The 20,719-nt window shown below is 33.3% G+C and overlaps 1 protein-coding gene, 1 long non-coding RNA gene and 1 pseudogene across 2 annotated transcripts; all 3 read left to right on the plus strand.

Moving 5' to 3' along the window:
• Positions 1–3,079: 3,079 nt before the first annotated feature.
• On the plus strand, positions 3,080–4,542 carry LOC120139509 (phospholipase A1-IIdelta-like). Its single transcript, XM_039154700.1, has one exon. It carries the CDS (start codon positions 3,162–3,164, stop codon positions 4,413–4,415), a length of 1,254 nt encoding a protein of 417 aa, XP_039010631.1. The 5' UTR covers positions 3,080–3,161; the 3' UTR covers positions 4,416–4,542.
• Positions 4,543–5,057: 515 nt separating this feature from the next.
• Positions 5,058–6,627, plus strand: LOC120139511. Its single transcript, XR_005517648.1, has 3 exons — positions 5,058–5,143; positions 5,446–5,543; positions 6,530–6,627. It is a non-coding gene; the product is annotated as an uncharacterized LOC120139511 (long non-coding RNA).
• Positions 6,628–6,679: 52 nt separating this feature from the next.
• On the plus strand, positions 6,680–19,940 carry LOC120139500 (annotated as a pseudogene).
• Positions 19,941–20,719: the final 779 nt, after the last annotated feature.

Genomic DNA, 20,719 nt, shown 5'->3' on the forward strand with positions numbered 1-20,719 from the left:
TAATAATAAGATGATATGAGTGTTGTAATCGACAAATAAAATGATCTGATTGTGATTTTTTTAATTATGATAACTTAGCTGTAAATTTACTCATAATATAATTACCTGTCTAATTTTTTAAATCGGTTCAATAGATTAAATTATTTTGAGCTATGGATGAAATTCTTTATCATGTTTTTTATAGTTTAGTTTTAGATGTATTTTAATTTTTAATATTATCTTTGCAAATATATTCATTTTTTATTCATTTATTAGTTATGATTAGACAGTAAAATAATTACAACTTTTATATATCATCAATTCAATTCATCTCTAAATAAAATAATTAATAATATGGAAATTGATGGATAAAAAGACATCATTACAATTTTTGCTAATTATGTTAATTTTCTAACCTCCATAGGATTTTATAACATAAGGCTTGTGTTCAATCTTTTATATTTTTCTCTCAAGCTTCCATCAAAATTTTTAATTATTAATTCATCCCCTTTTGACTATTTCATTTATTCGATTGACTCAACATTTTCTTTACATGTCACTAAACAAAAATTTAAAAATGATAATATACATTATATATATATATATATATATATATTAATAATTAAGAAAAATCTTAAATGAATATTATATTATATTATATTATATTATATTATAGTTACAGTCACAACTAGCAAAATTCGATATTAATTTTATGAATGATCTCCTGATTACAAGACAATGTTTTATTGAATCTTTTGATTATTAAAAGTTTTAAAATGATCTCCTACTATAAGATGTTACTTTATTGAGTCTTTCAATTATTAAAAGTTATAAAATAATCATCTAATTATTTATATGTTCCAAACTCGTATTTTTCTGTTAAAAAATTGATGGACGTCTAAGTTGGACATTAACATACTGATTGAGATATGATAAAATCACATTTTTAGTGATGTCTATTGGAATTGTCGTTGGTTCAAGCACTAGTTCGACGATATAATATTTCAAGCATTGACTCGACGTCATAATGTAAACAAATAATTAATCCACAAAATACAACTCAAACAATTATGTGATCATATTTTTATCATATTTCAGCGAGCAAATTAGCGTCTAATTAGGTAGTCGTCAATTTTTTAAAGGGAAATGAAGAGTTTGAAATATAGGAATAGTCAGGTGACTATTTTGTAACTTTTAATAGTCGGGGACTTAATAAAAAATATCTTATAGTCGATAATTATTTTATAACTTTTAATAGTCATACATTATTTTATAATTTTTAATAGTTGTAAAACTCAACAAAATAATACTACGATTGGGGATCATTTGTACACTTTTTTCATAAATAAAATACTTCTTTATTTCAACTATCACTAAAGATGAACAATCCCCTTAAGAGTTAAAGACCTTGAAACTCATCACGTTGTCGCACACCCATAATATAGTTTCTTGAATTAAACTCGTGGATAAAAAATTATGATTCTAAGTTATAACCAATTTTGTCACATCAAAAAGCATGAAATGAACCTTTAGGACTGAAGCAAGCCCTACACAGAAACAATTTTCTATTAAATTCATTGAAATGATTGTTAAACTTTTGAATATTATATCTCCAGACTAAAATGAAAAAATCACAGTAATTTTATTTAAAATAACATAAAGTTTTTAGACGCTAAACAATTTTTTCAAAAATAACATAAATCAGATTAAGAAAATATCTAGACTAAAATGAAAAATCACAGTAATTTTATTTAAAAAGAAGAACAATGCTCGTTAAATATTAGCATGAGTAGCAGGGAATTTTAAATTATTATATATAATTTTAATTTTTTATATTTTTTATTAATAATTTGTCTTTTTCCTCTTAAAATTTTATAAGTTCATACTCTTAAAAATTTAGAAATTCACCCTAAACATAAAATTATGTTTATGTTCATATGTATAACTCTTGTTTTTAATGATTAAGTGTATGTTTAAATAACGGCTAAACTCTCGAGATAAAGTTCTCGAACAAATTATTTAACGAGATAATGCTCTCACAAGATTAATTGTTCAAATAGGGTAAAATCTATAGTGTTGGTCGTAGGTCGCCATACACTCCTGGCAACCTTGTAGGTCGCCATGCACTCCCTCCTGCTCCTCGCGTGATTCCTCTTGCCCTCGGATGCCCTAGCATAGCTCGCTCGGATGGCCTCGGATGCCCAGCGTGTTGGAACGAGCATGGTACATGCAATCTCTCTCATAGCTCGCCGGGAAGACATGTCGACCTAGTAGGTCACCAGATGACATGGCGACCTACGGCCAACACTTTAAATTTCACCCTATTTGAACAATTAATCTTGGGAGAGCATTATCTCGTGAAATAATTTGTTCGAGAATTTTATCTCGAGAGTTTAGCCTTTAAATAACTCTATTTAAATATTTAAAAAATCAATATTTAAATAATGTAATGAATAAAATCGCACACTTTTTAGATGATACATATATTTTTTTAAATATGTCATTTTAAATATATATATTTATTGAATTATTAAAGATAAAACTCACATTCCCTTACTAATGTTGCACGGCTTGACAGGTGTACATGATGCTTGTGTGTTTCTTTTTAAAAAAATTATTTTGATCTTCTTAATTTTGATTTTTTTTTCATTTTAATCTTTGCAATTAGAAAAAATTAAACTAAAGTTGCCGACAACCGTCGGCAATTCCAATAATGTCACCAACAGTTACCAACGATTTTAAATCCTTTTTTTTTCAACCAAGACACGACCACTTTTGAAATTATTGTAGATTTCACCCTAATTCTTTAAATTATATCCCCGGATCCATATTTATATATTTTTTAACTCTATTTCTCTAAATTTGGCTACTCTTATTATATATGTTACAGATTATATTTTAATTACTTTTAGATGATTATTTCACATATTAATTCTCTCAAATATATATATATATATATATATATGAAGTATAATTTCAATTCCCCAAAAATAAATCATATATGATTGTACCATAGTGACCTAGTAGATCCTGCAAATGCGATAGTGATTTGTATGTAATCTTCTTCGTTATCTCATAAAATAGTAGTACTAATCTTTCCGCTGAGCATTCTCAAACAACCAAAGCCACATACATCCCTTGCTCGATAGCCTCACCATTGTGGGCAGCTTGCTTGCTTTCTCATGGCAGCAAATCAGCTACCAGAACCGTCATGGGAGGAACTGCTCGGTAGTAAAAACTGGGACTCGCTTCTCGATCCTTTTGATCTCTCACTTCGCAAGCTCATCCTCCGCTGCGGTGACTTCTGCCAAGCAACATATGACGCCTTCAACAACGACCAAAACTCCAAGTTCTGCGGCGCAAGCCGCTATGGTAGGTCCTCTTTCTTCGACAAAGTCATGCTGGAATCTTCCTCCGATTACAGAGTCGAGTCATTTCTCTATGCCACTGCTCGCGTCTCTCTCCCCGAAGCCTTTTTGCTCCACTCCAGGTCAAGGGAATCCTGGGACCGCGAGTCCAACTGGATTGGCTACATCGCCACCACGTCCGACGAAACATCGAAAGCCCTCGGTCGACGCGAGATCTACGTAGTGTGGCGAGGAACCACCAGAGACTATGAGTGGATTAATGTCCTTGACGCCAAGCTTGAGCCTGTCGAACCCCTTTTGCGAGTCGATGAAAATACCAACAACCAAAAAGATGGTAATAGTAGCAGCAGCAGTGACAGTGATGATGAAAACAAGAAGCAGCCTAAAGTGATGCTCGGCTGGCTGACGCTTTACATTTCTGACAATCCCAAATCATCTTTTACAAAAATAAGTGCAAGGGCACAGCTTTTGGGTAAGATTAAAGAGTTGAAAGAGAGACACATGGATGAAAACGTAAGCATAGTGTTCACTGGGCATAGTTTGGGGGCTAGTTTATCAATTTTAAGTGCTTTTGATGCGGTTGAGAATGGCATAGTCGACGATATTCCTGTTGCAGCTATTGTATTTGGTTCACCACAGGTGGGAAATAAGGCTTTTGATGAGAGAATGAAAAGGTATCCGAATCTTACAATTTTGCATATAAAGAACACGATCGATATCATTCCTCACTACCCTAGCTTGTTGTTGGGGTACGTTTATACCGGGACCGAATTGGTAATCGATACGAGGAAGTCTCCGAGCTTGAAGGACTCGAAGAACCCCAGTGATTGGCATAATTTGCAGGCAATGTTGCACATAGTAGCAGGGTGGAATGGAGAGAAAGGAGAGTTTAAGGTGAGAGTGAAGAGAAGTTTGGCTTTGGTGAACAAGTCTTGTGCGTTTTTAAAAGATGAGTGCTTGGTGCCCGGTTCATGGTGGGTGGAGAAGAACAAAGGGCTTGTGAGAAATGAAGATGGGGAGTGGGAAATGACTCCACCGACCGATGAGGACTACCCTACACCTGAATAATCTTTGGCGACTAATAGTTTAATTTGGTCTTCTTTTTCTAGCTTTTTGTTTTGTCTTGTTTCATTTTTATGTCTTGGTCCCTTCATCTAGGAGATTTGCTGCAAATATAGGAAATCAAGTGCTATTTCTTAGTGTAAATTTTATCTAAATGCTAAAACAAGTATCTGCCAAAATAAATTGATTTTTATAAGGAAAATGTCAAATTTATTCACTGCTCACGGTTCAACATCGCAGTCTTGTTACCTCAACAGTTTTCTTCGTCGATACTTCAGTCTTTCATCAGTCTTCGATTAATGGAAGTGTTTGCCTCTTGATATTGAATATTCGTATACTGATATTTCTGATGTTTGAACCGAAATCTTAAAAAACAGTAACAAGTTCTTTACCATCAAAAGTAAGTAGATTCATGCTATACAATTAATATTAAAAGAAAAACAGAAAAGGAAACTTCAAGACCTTCTTGCCTAACAATCCAACGGTACATCTCCATCGGTTTTTCGTTTGGTTTATTAGAGAATCTAATGTAAGAAACCGAAATTTAAATTTGAGAGAAAGATTTTGATGTTACTACCAAGTTGAAGAAACCATGACCGTACGGACTAAAGGAACTGACAATGGCGATGGTGAGACCGCTGCTGACGGTGAAGGTAGGGAACGACCTGATACAAACTAAGGGAACTTTAAGCGGATTGTTGAGAAATAAAAGGAATAGGTGTTTTACTAAACATGTTGGATCTCATTTGTAAATCTACTTATATATATTTATATAATATTAATAGCTTAAATTCGTTTTACTAATGTAACGGCCTGAAATATTCTAAGCTGATGAAAGCCGCAGATAATGGCGCAGGCTGTAGAAATTTATATTTCTTCCTTCTTGCATTGAATAATTGTTTGTGTAACTATTATAACAAAAATAAAACATTTTCTTCATAAGGATCCATTCTCCCTGTCATTTTGCTCTCTCGCATGTCATTGTTTTTTCCCTTTTATTTTTAATATAGATAAACAAATTGGTGAGTTTGTGTAGGAGAGTGCGATGTAAAAAAAGATGAGACTAATTCATGGCGGAGGAGTGGAGACTCAGATGCTATCGGTTTCCGATTCAAATGCACAGGCCTGCTGGTGGTAAAAATCTTCTTTTCTCTTTATCCCTTCCGTTCAATTTTTAATTTTTAATTTAAAGATGTTCGACTGAATATGGTACGTGGGTTGAAAAAGGAACGGGTCAGGATCACTGATGATGAGAACGATGTCGAAAAGGTTCTGGTAAATATAAGAAAGAGTAGAGGAGAAGTGTAGACAAGGTGTTTGTAGAAATTCCAGGATGAATTCCATAAAGGTTCAGTATTGATGTACATCAGCTGATTACAATCCTTTATTTGTAACTAACAAACCAAGCAACAACATTTCCCTCCAATTCTAACCAATTACAACAGCCCTAACATATTCCTGGTAACAGAATTATCTCTGTTTCATGTTCTGATTGGATTTTAATTTTATCTTTGATCAGAGAAGACTAATAATTGTGATTATCAATTAGAGCGCCTAAAGATTAAATTGTATATATATGTATTAGGGCATCTATTCCTTGATCTTTTATCTAAATTTGATTTTCTTAGTTATTCGTGTTTATTTATTATTTGTCAGAATATGAAGACTGCCTAAGGATGATCTAAATAACGTTGCTAATTTTATGGAAAGTTTTCTGCTGAATATTATGTGATGATGAATTATTTTTTTGGAACCCTAATGAGCTCTACTGGATGCCATCTCTTGAGAGTGAATACATGAACCAACTGGGTTAAGTCTTGGGTTTGTTGGTGATCTTTATCTTGGTGGAGAAAATGTTATGTAGCTCGTCTAGTTGTGAAATAATGATAAGTGGAAGTTGATATGAGCATATTTTTAGATCTTATTAGGGGCAAAGGTTTTGTAGAGGAGTTTGATGTCATTTATGTCACATATTACTTTCATATTTGATCATATTGGGTTGTGTTCGTTCATCATTTGCTTGTAGGTGTTTCCCCTTCAAGAATGGGTGCTGGACTCTTGCAGGCTTACTGAAGTCAAAAAGAATTTACCCTTGTCCTCTAATATTCTTTGTGCTGCAGGTCTGATGGCCTCCAGCACAAACAAATCAGTACAAAAAGAAGCTTGTTATTGAATTTTTTTCCCCTGATAACTATTCCTAGATTTTAAGGATCTTTTATGGGGTAAGAAGTAGAGCTGAACATGGTAATGCATTTCACATGCTTAAAGACATGGAGGAGACATGTGATGATACAAGACCTGTAGAGCAGGGGCCTTCTAGTGCTACATTGCGGCCTTCAGATTTTATTGAAGAATTTGGTTCTGTTTCTTTGTCATCTTGGACAGCTTCACAGATTTTGTGGGAGAATGGAATGCTTTCTGAGCCAATTCCAAATGGTTTCTATTCTGTCACTCCGGTGAGGATTGATTCATCTCGTTTGCGATCAATTGTACTGCACTTGCTGTTAACTATTCTTAATTTGTGGTTTAAAATTTCAAAGGATAATGAGTTTATCCTTCTTCTCCATCTTTCTCTATTACCTTGTTCTTATTTATACTAATTTTCTAATAGCTAATGTGTATTATTTTCACTTTATACCCTTGGTAGCTTGAAAGTTCATTCTATTGCTTTTTCCCTCCTTTTCAAAGATAACTTTTCTCCTATATTTGTATTTTTCCTTCATTTTCTTATCTGAAATTGCCTTTGAACCATTCTTTTGAGTTATTCCGACATCCTTAATCTTTCCAAGAAGAGAGTGAGAGAGAGGTAACATTTGAACTGTTAAATCTATTTGATTTTGCTAGCCAGTTGTGGTTGGCCAATCTGTACTCACGTAACAATTTGATAGTTTTTTTGGCTTACCAAAACTCCTAATATGGATCAAGTTATAGACATCATTGTTTTTCAGGTGATATGGAACTAATGACTTGCTTCATCAGGTTATAAATTATTAGTATAAGGTACTGCATATCATATTGTTGAAGAGAAAATGGGAATAAGGTGATAATACAACATAATAGTAGAATATGGTAAGCTCAATGAATGCTTTTTACCTTGCCAAAGAAACATAGCTAGGAATTTCTGCCAAGGATTTTACAGATTCCTTGAAACATGAAAACAAAATATGCACTTCTGCCTGTTTAATGTTGATATTTGGTTGATATATGGCCAAGTGTGTTGGTGAACTAACAGTAACACTTGCATGATAAATGCACTTAGATTTAGTCTCGTTTATTATAGTTATTCCTCAAGTATAATTATTACCATTCACAGAATAAAAGGCTTAAGGAGCTTTTTGATACTATTCTTACGTTGGAAGAGCTTCATGCTTTGGGTGGTGAAGGTTATAGAGCTGATATCATTCTTGTGGATGCTGAGAAAGATAAAAAGCTATCTATGCTGAAGCAGTTGATTGCGGCACTGGTTAAAGGATTGAACTCAAATCCTGCTGCAATGGTTAAAAAAATTTCCGAGATGGTGAGAATAGTCTTATATTTTGTTCTTTTATACCCTTTCTTCCTCTCACCCTCCTCTCCATTGTTCTCATTGCCTGTGTTCCAGATTGGCGACAGTTCCCTTGTCTATTTCTTAACCACATATGACTAGATGCTATTTATGCTGTTGTTATCAGCTTTATTCAAGTTCCTTTATTGAAAGCATCAGCAGTCCATGAATGAGCTTTAAACGGTGACTCTTTTGGTGCCACTTATTTACCATACCATGTGAAAATAATTTCCTACTTTACCACTTTTAATACATTTTAGTTTGTTCTGGTGATATATTGGAAATAGTAAAACAAAATGAAGTGTTTATTTCCCTTTATTGCAGGCTATTTTCTATTGGTTTTTGCTAAAATGTTGAACAATATTGCTTTCCCATAGAATGCAGACAATTTAAGAAAAACTGCCTGAAATAAAACACGGATGTTTATGTTTGGGCCTTTGGAATCATATTACATTTCTTTAAAATTTCTATACTTGGAATTTAGTGTTTTTCCAAATGTTGATGGAATAAAGTCCTTGTGTGTGCATATAGTTTAATTCTCTGCAATAACATTAATAATTATGTAGGAATTGAAACCTAAAGTCAAAGATGGCTACTTTAACCCTTGAACCATGGGACAAGACCATAACTTCTTAATTCTTTTCCATTTCTCTTTCTTACTCTTATTCCTCTTGCAAAGTCCATTATAAGTATTTATTTGATCTTCTAAATCAAAGTTCTAATCTGATTCTTGTAGCTTTCTTTGTTTTACCTTTTGGAACTCCTGCTATTTATGTAGGTTTCTGATTTTCATAAGAGCCAAACTGCTGAAAGTCCAGCAAGAACTGCACTACAAGAAACCTTTCACATGTTTGATAATCGAAGTGCCCAGATGTTGGGAAAAATAAAGCACGGTTCATGTCGTTCCCGGGCAATTTTGTTTAAAGTTTTAGCAGATACGGTAGGGCTTGAAAGTAGGCTCATGGTGGTAAGCGCTTCTTGTGTTCCCTACCTCATCAATTTTTGGGTTAGGTTAAGGGATTTTTTTTCCTTCTTTCATGCATATCAGATACCCGACCTAGCACAGTTTAAAAAGTTGATGTTGGAACCAAGACCAGGGTTCAAGCCTTGATAACCCCATCCCCCTTCCCCAAGTTTGTAATGATAAAAAAAATAAATATCAAGTTTAGATCTTCTGAAATATAATTTAAATGAAGTAGAATATGTTTCAAGAGATTCTTTTATCTATGAACAAAAGGCTACGACAATTCTCATACATGATTCTTTCAGGGTCTGCCAAATGATGGGGTTATTGAGTATGCAGATTCATATAAGCATATGTCTGTGATAGTTGTTTTAAATTCTGCGGAGCTATTGGTTGATCTTATTCGGTTTCCGGGTCAGTTGATTCCATGTTCAGCAAAGGCTAGTCTTATGACCCATATCTCAGTGACAACAGAGATTGACTCTGCTGAAAATGACTCGTGTGATTCACCATTGGAGCCAAACAGTCCTCTTTATGGATTTTCTGAGAGAGCTGATCCTGACAGGTCAGTAGATACATCCCCGAATTGTATGTAACCTTCATTTTTAGCTTCTTTGGCATAATTTACTTGATCACAAGTGCTTGTGAGATGTTTAAAAAGTTATGTTATATTTTTCTTTTCTTTTAGATAAATAGATTGGTATTATTCTTTGCTGCAGTGCTGAGAAAGATGAGAACCTTCAGTTCCATCAGAAATTGGATGGTTCTTCCAATGTAAGTGGTGCTTCATTACGAAATATGATGCTACGATCTTCCACCTCTATTGATGAGAAGTTAAGGTGATAATTATCGTGATATCTGACTAGATAAAAGACAACTTTGATTGAAAATTATATATGCTACTGCATGTATGATATTACAAAGTCCTAATTTATTTTTTTCGTTTTCTCCCACAGTCTGTCATATACAGAACCCAACATCACTACTAATTTCCGGCGTAGTAGCCGAAGAAAGGTCATCACTGAACAGTGGACTGCCAGTTCTTGGTTCCTGTCATCCCCTTTTGTGTTTTGGATTTATATATGCTAAATGTAAGTAGTGTAATTCTATTATTGTTTGTTCGGTTTTATTTTGACTCTATATTCATGTTGCACCCCCTAGTTATTTTTCAATTGTTGTAGATGGAATGCCATGTTGATATACTGATGTAGAATAAGTTGGAGAACAGTAGTTTAGATAGAAAATCAGAGATTCGCAGCAACAATCAGGATGAAATAGGAGAGGAATAGAAGAATTAGGGGAAAGAAAACCAAAATACATAATAAAGGGGGAAAATCAGAATATTCTTCCTCCTAAACCTAACCAAAAAACTAATATGTACCACTAGCTGCCTAAACCCGTAAACCCTATTAAAATGCAGTAATAGATATAACCCCACTTAACAATATAAATAATTTACATACAATATCACTAGAGAGAGCAACTGAAATTGCTTCCCCTTCTCTGTCATGCATGCGGTAAGTTTTGTGAGATTATCCATCTCCGAGAAGAAGAAAAAAGTTTATCCGAGAAGAAAAAAAGTTTATTCATTCTGAAATCTTGATATGTTAATATTTCTTGTTCATTATAAAATTTCAATATCTTTGCAGTCCAGAACGTTCATCATTTCAAACACGTGCAAGGTCCATGCTTAGTGGAAATAGGAATTCACCTATAGATTTTGCTGATGGAGTTGCTACATCAAGGCTCTTTCTTGTTTGACACTTTTCAGTAAATATAACCCACATTTTTCAGCCAGAAGTCATGATTTTTGCTCTTGTATTTACTGAAAAACATATGTTGGTATGAGTAAAAGTATTTTTTATGCTCAGATAGTAAAGTTGTGATGGGTCTGAGGCCTTTATGTCAAAACATGCAGAGTCTTGATCCTCCTTGCTCCAGTATCTTCTAGTCTGCTGCTAAAAACTTTTCCTTTATGTCTTTGAGTTGGGTGTGGAGAGGGTGCTGAGAAGTGCTTGGAATTTCCTTCTTATGGTTTCTGTAATATCTGCAATTTTTTTATTCATACCACCTTTACCACTGCTCTTGATAGATTATGGTGTTCTGTGTATAAGTCACTTGTTTATTTATCTGGTAGCTTTTCTCTTGCTTATTAATATGGATCTGCTCTGAATTGGATTTTCTATTTTTAATTTGATACACTAACTTTAAGTAATCTGATTTCTATCCCCTTTGCCTAATTTTGTAAATTACTCTAGATTGAAGTGCCAAATTTTGCACTAATTGTTACTGTTATTGTTGAACTGTGATTACAGCTACAGATCTGAAGGTGCACCAAAATCAGAAGCTCGTAGAATAAGAAGTGTTAGGATGGCTCCGGGGATTGGTGATGATATCGTAAGGTTGATTTTTTTTTCTTGTTAAATAGTGTACATGATTTTATTTGATGCTTAACTAGCCCAGCTTTATTTTCTTCGATACCTTGTCCTCTTATGTTTTTCCCCCTTTCCCCGGGCATTTTTTGTTTTGTTTTGAATCTTGTAATTTAAGGTTACTTATGTATATTTTGAAGGCGCCTTTCCATATTTAAAAATATATTGTAGAAAATAGGTATTTTTGGTAAAAAGAATTTTGTTTCTATTCTCTTAATTTTCTCATTGAAATCATACAGAAAAGAGCCTACTAACAGGCATATTTACACTATAGATTAGATAAGACTAGGAATACAACTACTGACTACTACTAACATACAATAATTAACAATAAATAAAATAGTAGTAATTACACGACTCCTGTAACATCCTAAATCAGGGTCAGTGACTAAATTGCAAATTTTAAAAACTATATGCTCGATTTCGAAATAAGTTAAAAGTTCATGGATTTAATTGAAGAAAGTTGATGTTGGATTTAATGGTAAAGTTTGGAAATAACAAGGGTATTATGGTCTTTTCTAAGAGAAGATTTTTTTTATTCTCTTTTAAGGGATATAAAAACGTGGGAAAGGAGATAATTTCTCCAGAGTATTCTTCAGTCTTCTTCTTCCTCCTCTCCACCGTGAAGCCTTGTATAAGGTAAGTGGGTCTTCAGTTGGTTAATTCTTTCTCTTTAAAGCTTGTTTTGATTCTTGGGATGTTAAGAAAGATTAAGTAAAGCTTTAGGTGGCTTAAAACTCAAAGATTAGCAAGTTATGAGAAATTAAGAAAAATGAGCTTTTAAGTGAATTTTTGAAATAGAAGGAGTTAATAGATTTTGAAGTTTAATTTGACTTGTCAAGGGTTAAATTAAGAGATATGAAGTGATAGAATGAGTTTTAGAACATGTTGGAAATTTAGTGTGATTCTTGAATGCCATGTAAATGATAGAATTTTGAGTTTAAAGAAGTGATTATGGAGTAGAAATGAGTTTAAGTATGTGTATGAAAATTAGGAATATTAAAGGGAGTGAAGTATGAAGTGTTGAGCTGAAAATGAAGTGATTTTCGAGCTCAAATATGATTTATATGGGCAAGGGGAATCAGTACCCATTCAAGGGGAACCGATACCCCTTCAAACGAACAAAAATTTCCAGAATGTCATGAGGGAATCGATACTCCCATAGTAGGGAACCGATTCCCCCTAAAGGAAAATTGTGAATATTGGTTTAATAAGTTCGTTTAAGTTGTTAGTATCAAATTACAAGGTATAGGTATCTAATAATTGTCTTAAAATGTATAATTATGTAGATTCAGAGCCTAATCAAGTTCCAGAATCATTGACAAGTAAGATCGATCAAGGGGAAAGATAAGAGATTGGAATTGACTAGTGATGCCAGGTGAGTGCATACAAGTTAGTTTATGATGTTTAACGGAAATAAGACTTGCGACAAGTCTATTTCCTATATTAGAAGGCCTGAATGTATGATCATATGCATATGTTTGATTTGGGTATATGTGATATATATATTATAGTATGTATTAAATGATTTTTGTGAATGCATGCAGTGTGATAAGTTATAGGAATTAATATAAATGATCTATATGATTACATGAGAATGTGAAATAGGTTATATGATAGGTGACCATACATGTTACATAGTAAATATGATCAATTATAAGAATCAATATAATAGATTTATATGACTACAGGAGAAGGGTGATGAGTTAAATAAGATTAGACTATAGAGTAATATAAGAATAATATATTATTAGTGAAGGGAATTGAGTATAAATGATGATGCCAAACTATAAGATAAGTGTTATAGAGAAGAAGTATATTTAAAGAGAATTATGATATAGGATTTAAGTAAAATTTAACTAAATAAATAGATTAAACTGGTATAAATGGAAAATGAGATAAGTTAGGTAGCATTCACCTAGGAGATAACATAAGATTATATGAATAAGTAGCATAAATGACATAAGGAAAACTTTTGTGTTATATGATTTAAGCATTGAAATGAACAAAAGATATATTCAGGTGAAGTTATTCGGTGATATGAGTATATGCCATTATTATACGGTTTAGATGAAATACTATACATGAATAAATGTGATTGTGTGAGAAATGATAGAAACTATATGAGAACATGTATATGTGAAAGTAATCTATGTGATTATATGTTATATGAATACAAGAACCTGAGATATGTAACATGTGAATTATATGGAAATGATCTACGTGTAAGTGAACTATGTGACTGTGATTATATGAAAAATGTGATAATGAGCTATGTTCAAAAACTATGAGAATACGTGCCCAGGTAATATGAATATGTGAACATGTGAAATGACATAAATGATAATGCCCATGTTATGTGTCATGAGAGCTAGGGGTATAGTTGGCATGCCAAGAGTCGAGGGTCTACGCGGTCCTTCGGAACATATATATATATTCTTTGGAACATGTGTGAAGTCTTGTGAGACACATACTTGATCCCTAGTATATGTATATGATTCTTAAGGAATGATATGTGGTCTTTATGGACATTATTATATGGCACTTCGGTGCATTTCTACGCGGCACTACGGTGCAATTCTACGTGGCACTTCGGTGCAATTCTACGTGGCACTTCGGTGCATTTATACGAGCTGTAGTGACAGCATTAGTGCACAACCTCTATAGACTCACATATCTATAGTTCTCACATGTGTTCATGGGCTAATAAAAATAATAAGATAAATAAACTTGGTATGATTATATGTTTAGTTCGTTGTGAACTGATATATGTGCTATGATGTGATAATTAAGGATATTATGGATAAGAGTATAAAATTATAAGGACTAATGTACAAATTGATAATAATAGAAATGATTGTACATAAATATGTATGTTTTGATATAATGATATGTGTGTTTCTCGTGACATGGTACAAGTGCATATATATGTTGATGTATATGTAAATGAGCTATATGATTTGATAGCATAAAACAATCATGCATGATTAGTGGGTATGAATTTCATTATATGTGTTTTTTTATGCCTCACTAAGTCATCGACTTAGCGTGTGATTGTTTCACACGTAGGTTACAGAAGCGAGAAGAGAAGAGAAGAAGAGTAAGACAGGTCAGCACCTCCCTTACAAAATTTCAGATCAGAAAATAGAGGATTTAAATGTTTTTGGTTATTTTGACTATAGTTGGCATGTACTAATTGGTTGAATTAGTTATGCTCTGATTGATTTTGGGTATTGTGGTCAATTTATGTAACTGAACCGCTTTTACTTTAATGAAAGATTTAAATTTTCTTTGAATTTTGTCAAGAGTCAAAGTTTGAAAAGTCAATGTGACACCTTAGACTCGTATCCGGGGTCGGGTACGGGTTGGGGGTGTTACAACTCCAATATACACTCCCTCTCAAGCCAGTGAGTATATATTGTAGAGACCCAGCTTGGGTGTGAACTCATTGAAAGTGACTCTTGGAAGGGCCTTGGCGAGAACATCAGCTAGTTGCTTCTGTTTAGGAACAAAGTTGATTTTTACATAACTATTGTTGACCTTTTCAGAGATGAAATGTCTATCTATCTCAGCATGTTTGATTCTGTCATGGTGGACATGGTTTTTAGCAATGCTGATAGTCGATTGGTTGTTGTAGATTGCAGACGTGTAATTGTAGTTAGTGTTTTATTTTGTATAAACTAGTTAGTAATTAGATTATTAACAAAGTCTAATCCTAGAAGATGTAGAAAAATCGTATTCTAAAGATGTAGATAAAAGTCTAACTAGATTAGTCCGAGTCCTCCATAAAGACTTTGTATCAGCCTATTAAGGGCTTATTTTCTGTACGCATTCAATGAAAAAAGAAAAGAGAAAAAACAGTTTATTCTTTTTCAATATTCCTTTTAAATACATTGTATCAGTTGCCTAGGTTTTTTCAAACCACTAGAACCTAGAAGATGAATACCTCTACAACCTCTGAAATCAATTCAGGATCTGACCAAAACCCCTCCCAAACTATCCTAACCGATATGACAGATGATATCTCATATTTGTTTTCAAGGTGCTGCATGTCTGTCTTTCTCCTTGTCATCTTTGCAAAGAAGAAAGAGCAATATTGCTTGAAAGAGCCAAAAGAATCACAAAACACATGAAACTTTTAATCAAGATTAGGTTCCCACCAGAAATTATCATTTGGCTATTTGATCTATACCATTGCATCTCTGACTTGTTTCCGTTGAGAATTCTATATAGGAGAGGATGAAAAGCAATTGGGGCACTGCTTTTACTGATTTTCTAGAATGGACAAAACTTTAATCTTTTTGTGCTTAAGTATGCATGATGTATGGAATGGAACAAATGTAGAAATTAAGATGTTTTTGGAGCAAGATCTTACGGCTGAAAGCGCGGAAGACTTCTGCAATGAGATATCCATTCTTAGGTATCTTTCTGTTGATGTGTTGGAATTTTTTTAATATTTTCCTATCTAAATATTTTTCTGACAATACCCTCTTTTCAATTTTGTGTTTTTCTGTGTTTGTTCATACAGCAGCCTTCGACATCCCAATGGTACTCTCCTACCTTTTCAAAAAATTTAATTCTTTTGGTTTATTAGGGATAGTTTCATCTAGAAACCTACTCAGAACTAAGACCAAAGTAAAAAACGGAAAAAATGTAAAAATAAGTACTGACAGTATGTGCCTCCAATAAGTTATCTCATGTATACATTTTTATATAAAACCATTGACAAGTTTGCTTTGCTTCGTTATTTAGTGAACCGAGTGCTGTTTTCTACAGTTATCCTGTTGTTAGGTGCATGCACAAAGCCACCACAGTTGTCAATCATTACTGAATACATGGAGATGGGATCATTGTACTTTTTAAGTCATTCAAGTGGTAAATTGATTAAAACATGTTGAAATTTGGTGTGATTCTTAATTTCCATGATGAAAGAGATTTTTGAGGATATAGAGGTGTTAAATGCATAAAATTGAGCCACCACAGTTGTCAATCATTACTGAATACATGGAGATGGGATCATTGTACTTTTTAAGTCATTCAAGTGGTAAATTGATTAAAACATGTTGAAAATTTGGTGTGATTCTTAATTTCCATATGAAAGATGAGATTTTGAGGATATAGAGGTGTTAAATGCATAAAAAATTGCTTTGAATATGTATACGTGAATTAAGAGTATTGAAGGGGTTAAAACATGAAAGATTTGAGTTGAAATGAGTAAATTTTCGAGGTAAAAATGTGAAAATCTGGGCTTGAGTATCGGTACTGCTTCATTCAGTACCGATACTTCAAGAGTAAAATAGGGATATTTGGTATAGGGGTATTGATATTGGTCGAACAGTATCGATACCATAAGTCTGAAATTAACAAAGGCATTCATGGGGTATCGATACCTGAAAGGTAGTATCGATATCAAGGGTACTGATACCATAAGGACAGTATCGGTATCATGTTTGAAGCAAAAACATCGGATGCAAAATGCGTATCGATACCCGGATTGGTATCAATACCACAGCTAAAGAAGTATCGATACCCTATAGGGGGTACCGATACTACTTCAATTGGAAAAGAAAATTAAATCTTTCTTTTAGTTTAAGATATTAAGGATGGAATTATAGTAATTGGAATGTATGATTGTGTAGATATTGAGCACCAGCAAGTTCCGAAACAATCACCGAATTAGGATTCGATCCAAAGAAAGGAAATCATAGAGGTGGATTTGGAAACTAAGTGAGGCCAAGGTGAGTGCGTACTTTAGGTATAATTCAATGGAAATAAGACTTGTGATAAATATATTTCCTATGTTAGTTTCATAGTTCAATAGTTATGAACATGCATACATGATGAACATATTGATGTAAATGGTTAACTTTATATTAATGAAAGTTTAAATTTTCTATAGTTTTTATATAAATACAGGTTTTAAATAGTTAATGTGACACCACGGATTCGTATCCGGGTCGGGTACAAGTTGGGGGTGTTACAGTTAGGCCTGTACATCTCTTACGAAGTACATTCATCTTTCTATGACTTAATATTTAAAATACATTTTGAGGCTATGGGGAGCACATCCCAGAGGAATTAAGAAACCAAATCCCAGGCTATGAGTTGTGAGGTCACATATGAATGATTCACGTGAAGAACATTTAGTGGCTATAAATTGATTCCTTAGTACCTAAAGATGACACGGGTTACTCTTTAAAAAAATTGAAAATCGCGAGATAGAAATGTAAACTGATGCAAGCTGGGCTGGGGAGTTAACAAAAAGAAGATCAACAAGTGACCGCTCCTTTGTTTGGGGTAATCTAGTTACATGGATAAGCAAAAAGCAATCTTTAATTTAAATGAGTAATGCAGAGGCTTGAGTTTCAAGCACTTGCTTTAGGAATATGTGAAGGAATGTGGATTCATAGACTGTTAAGGGAGTTAAAAGTTGACTCTAAGGAACATTTCAAGGGGAAAAGTGAATCAATCCGCCATAAGTATTGCTAAAATATCAATTCAACATGACATAACTAAGCATGTGGAGATCGACAGACATTTCGTATCAGAGAAAGTCAACAATGGGATAGTTACATATCCACTCAACTATTACTTGCTTACATCCTTACTAAAGCCCTTCCAAGGACTAATTTTGATGAATTCAAGTCCAGCTTGAGGGGGAGTGTAGGAAGAAGCATCGATTAGGAGTCTTTATCATGTTCTAGGATCAGTTTTTGTTTTATCTAATTTGCTTTTTTAGGAGATAAGTTCTTATCTGATAAGATTTTAGGAGAAAAGAAACCCATTAGGACTCTAGTTTTGTAACACACATCCTATTTAACAGGCTGTGTTTTCTGTTCTGAAGTAAGACAGACAGTGAAAAACTCTCTTTCACGAAATCTCACAAACATCCATCAGCAGGAACTTTAGGGAGGAATCAAGGTTCAGTCTGTCCATTTTTTGTTGCTCAAGTTTTACATTCCCTTCTGTTCTTTTTCTACCTCTCTTTTTAGCGCCCCCCCCCCCTCCCGGGGGTGAAATTATTAAATCTGTGGGATATGTCAATATAATAAAATTTTGAGTACTTACACATGTGTCATGTGTGTATAGGTGTATCATTTAACCTGATGTTAAGTAAGTCTCTTTGTTTAACATAGTCTCTTCTGAAATGATATTCCTTTTTGTCTATAAAAATCATTATTCCCTACTTTTTATGTGGAACTCTTATATTTCCCCCCAATATTTTTATGTCTGAATTGGGCATTATTTGCCCGTTTGGGAGAAGATCCTTGCGTGGGATTTTGAACGAAGCATATGAAATTGTTTCTCATTTTGTGAAATGAATTGATTCTTAAGAAAAATATGGACCTTTTTTCATATTTATTTCTATTTTGATTTGGCAGAAGCATAGGAATACTTTGTAGAGTAGACGTGCATGAGTAAGATAAAAATATATTGCTGACTAAATGGATTTTCCTCTTGTTTATATTTATAGGGGGTTGATGTGCATACACCGGATGAAGGTAGTTCATCGTGACCTAAAAGGTGCAAATTGCCTTGTGAATAAGCAGTGGACTGTTAAGATATGTGATTTTGGGTTGTCGAGAGAAATGTACAGCTGACCTATGATTGACTCGGTATCTGCAGGAACACCGAATGGATTGCTCCTGAACTCATCCGCAATGAACCTTTCACTGAAAATGTGATGTTTTCAGCCTTGGGGTCATAATGTGGGAACTCTGTACTCTAAATAAACCATGGGAAGGTGTACCACCAGAAAGGGTATGTTGGGATACTTAAAAACTTTTAATTTTTCAAATCATTTGTTGTCTTATGCTATGGGACTTGGACTCCTTAATCTGCTTCAAGTACCCATTTCGACATTTGTTTCAGACACGAGTATGGAATATTTCCCAAGGATCTTCCAAATACACGAAAAAAAACTAAAAAAAAATGTATCGTATATATACTCATATCTAACACTCACATTCAAGTACGGTAACTTGGGCCTTGTTTATTTTTCTTCTGTTTATGCAATTACCTAATGAAGCATTTTCATTTCTTTCTACATTGGGTTCAGGTAGTTTATGCAATTGCAAATGAAGGGTCAAGGTTGGAGATCCCTGAGGGACCCCTAGGCAGGCTAATTTCAGGTCTACCAACAAAAGTTTCTTACATTTTACACTTTCCAAGTTGTCATAATATATTCATTCATTTATTTTAGTTCTTTATTAATGATAACAACAAGGGATGGACGAGGGGTGATAACAATAATTATTTTTCTGAAAATTTCAAATTATCATATATTTTAGATATTTTTTTGTATTTTCTATTGATAATCTATTTTCACTATTAGAATTTTATAAGTTTGTTCCCTCCTAAAATTTTAAAAGTTTGCTCTTAACATTAAATCTTAAGTTCGTCCCCGGTTAGTAACCACCCGTATAAGGTAAGTTTAATTTGTTATAATTATCATTTATAATTGTTTTGTTTTGTAATTTTAGGTACAGATTGTTGGGCAGAACCGGAAGAGCGGCCAAGTTGTGAGGACATACTTTCTCGCTTGCTTGATTGCGAGTACTCTCTTTGCTGATACCATTCTATTTGTTTGTTTGCACACTGTCGTTTTTTTTAACTGTATAGTTTACGCAATCAATTTATTTATTTTTTATTTATTGTGCCTTTTTTAGTTTCGGTGATAAAATTAGTTGCTGTTTTCATGGGTTAAATCGCATTGAATTTATATATGAAATCAATATTATGTGGTTATCCAAGTAAAGTATAAAAATGTATTGCACATTTCAATCTACACGTTTTTTTGGGGAAAATAAATAAATGCTTTGTGAATTATGCTTAATTTTTTTGTTAATGATAATTGTCGTTAATTTAAATATGTATCAACTTAATAATATAATTTCTAAACTTTAAATTAAATATTTATTAAATTTATGTTAACTTTAAACATTGACGATCCGACTTTTTTCATTATTTAATCCTAACTTCATCTTCGAGTTAATTGATTTCTTAAAAAAAAATCTTAAAGGTTAATTTATCATCTAATAGGCAATCGACAGTCCCAAAATATCTGGTATTATTTTTGGGTAAAGTATACAAATAATCCCCTATTTTTTATGGTGCTTGCATTCTGGTTACTCAACTTTTAAAACTTCCAATATAATCACTGAACTTTTAGTTCATTTTCAACAAAGTTGCTGACCCTCCTCCTCCTCCTCCTCCTCCTCTTCTCTAAACTAAAACCCCTTCACCACCCTTCTTCTTCTTCTCTCTAAACTAAAACCCTTTCACCACCTCTCTTCTTCTTCTTTTACGTACTCTCTAAAGTAAAATCCCTTCACCACCTCTTTTTTATGTGCCTTTCTCGTTGTCGTTG

This window comes from Hibiscus syriacus, unplaced genomic scaffold (genome assembly GCF_006381635.1).
Source record: "Hibiscus syriacus cultivar Baekdansim isolate YM2019G1 unplaced genomic scaffold, ASM638163v2 tig00110761_pilon, whole genome shotgun sequence".
In the NCBI taxonomy this organism is placed as follows: Eukaryota; Viridiplantae; Streptophyta; class Magnoliopsida; order Malvales; family Malvaceae; genus Hibiscus; species Hibiscus syriacus.